At 56.9% G+C, this 605-nt stretch overlaps 1 protein-coding gene across 1 annotated transcript in view; it reads right to left on the bottom strand.

Annotated features, from left to right (window-relative positions):
- Positions 1–64: 64 nt before the first annotated feature.
- Positions 65–605, bottom strand: part of LOC106816735 (mitochondrial Rho GTPase 1-like) — a gene marked incomplete at its 3' end in the record, with an annotated part of 24,048 nt that continues 23,507 nt past the window's right edge. Inside the window, exon 13 of the mRNA XM_014821352.1 lies at positions 65–133. Within this exon, the coding sequence (XP_014676838.1) occupies positions 65–133 (69 nt within the window). The remainder of the gene's footprint in view (positions 134–605) is intronic.

Below are 605 nucleotides of genomic sequence, written 5' to 3'. Positions count from 1 at the left end.
AGAGAAAGACAGAGAGAGAGTAAGACTAAGAGAGAGAGGAGAAGAGAAGTGGAATGATAGACACCTCTGCACATCGCTGAGCCACGAGCTAGGCTGCCTAATCATCATCACATGTATGAGTCTCTTCAGGTTCCTGAAACACAGAGAGCAGAGAACGGCGGGTGAGTGAGAGGGCGCGCGCACGCGGCGGGGAGAAGGGGGCCCCAGGGGCACCTCCATGGCCCAAGGGCACCTCCGTGGCCCCAAGGGCACCTTCACGGCTCCAGGGGCGCTGGAGGGGCACCTTCAGGGCCCCAAGGGCACCTTCACGGTCCCAGGGTCACCTCCAGGGCCCCAAGGGCACCTCCAGGGCCTCAAGGGCCAATCCCATGTGGCACTGACGCTAAGTGCCGTAGTCGCCTTTTTTTGCCCTTGTGCCCCTGAACATTGGACGATGCCCACAAGTATGGGTGTGCCCAACCATAATAGACAATATCTACGACTGAGCGGGAATTTCACCATGGTAACAGTGGCAATTGTCTCTGTTGCCTTCCTTAGTTGCCGTGCTTATTACACCCGTTATTTTTTGGCAGTGGCTACGGGTACGGTAGCCGTATCTTAATGTC

Source organism: Priapulus caudatus, unplaced genomic scaffold (genome assembly GCF_000485595.1).
Source record: "Priapulus caudatus unplaced genomic scaffold, Priapulus_caudatus-5.0.1 Scaffold1470, whole genome shotgun sequence".
In the NCBI taxonomy this organism is placed as follows: Eukaryota; Metazoa; Priapulida; class Priapulimorpha; order Priapulimorphida; family Priapulidae; genus Priapulus; species Priapulus caudatus.
The sequence above is the reverse complement of the archived record's forward strand: the minus strand, read 5'-3'. Positions and strand labels throughout refer to the sequence as shown.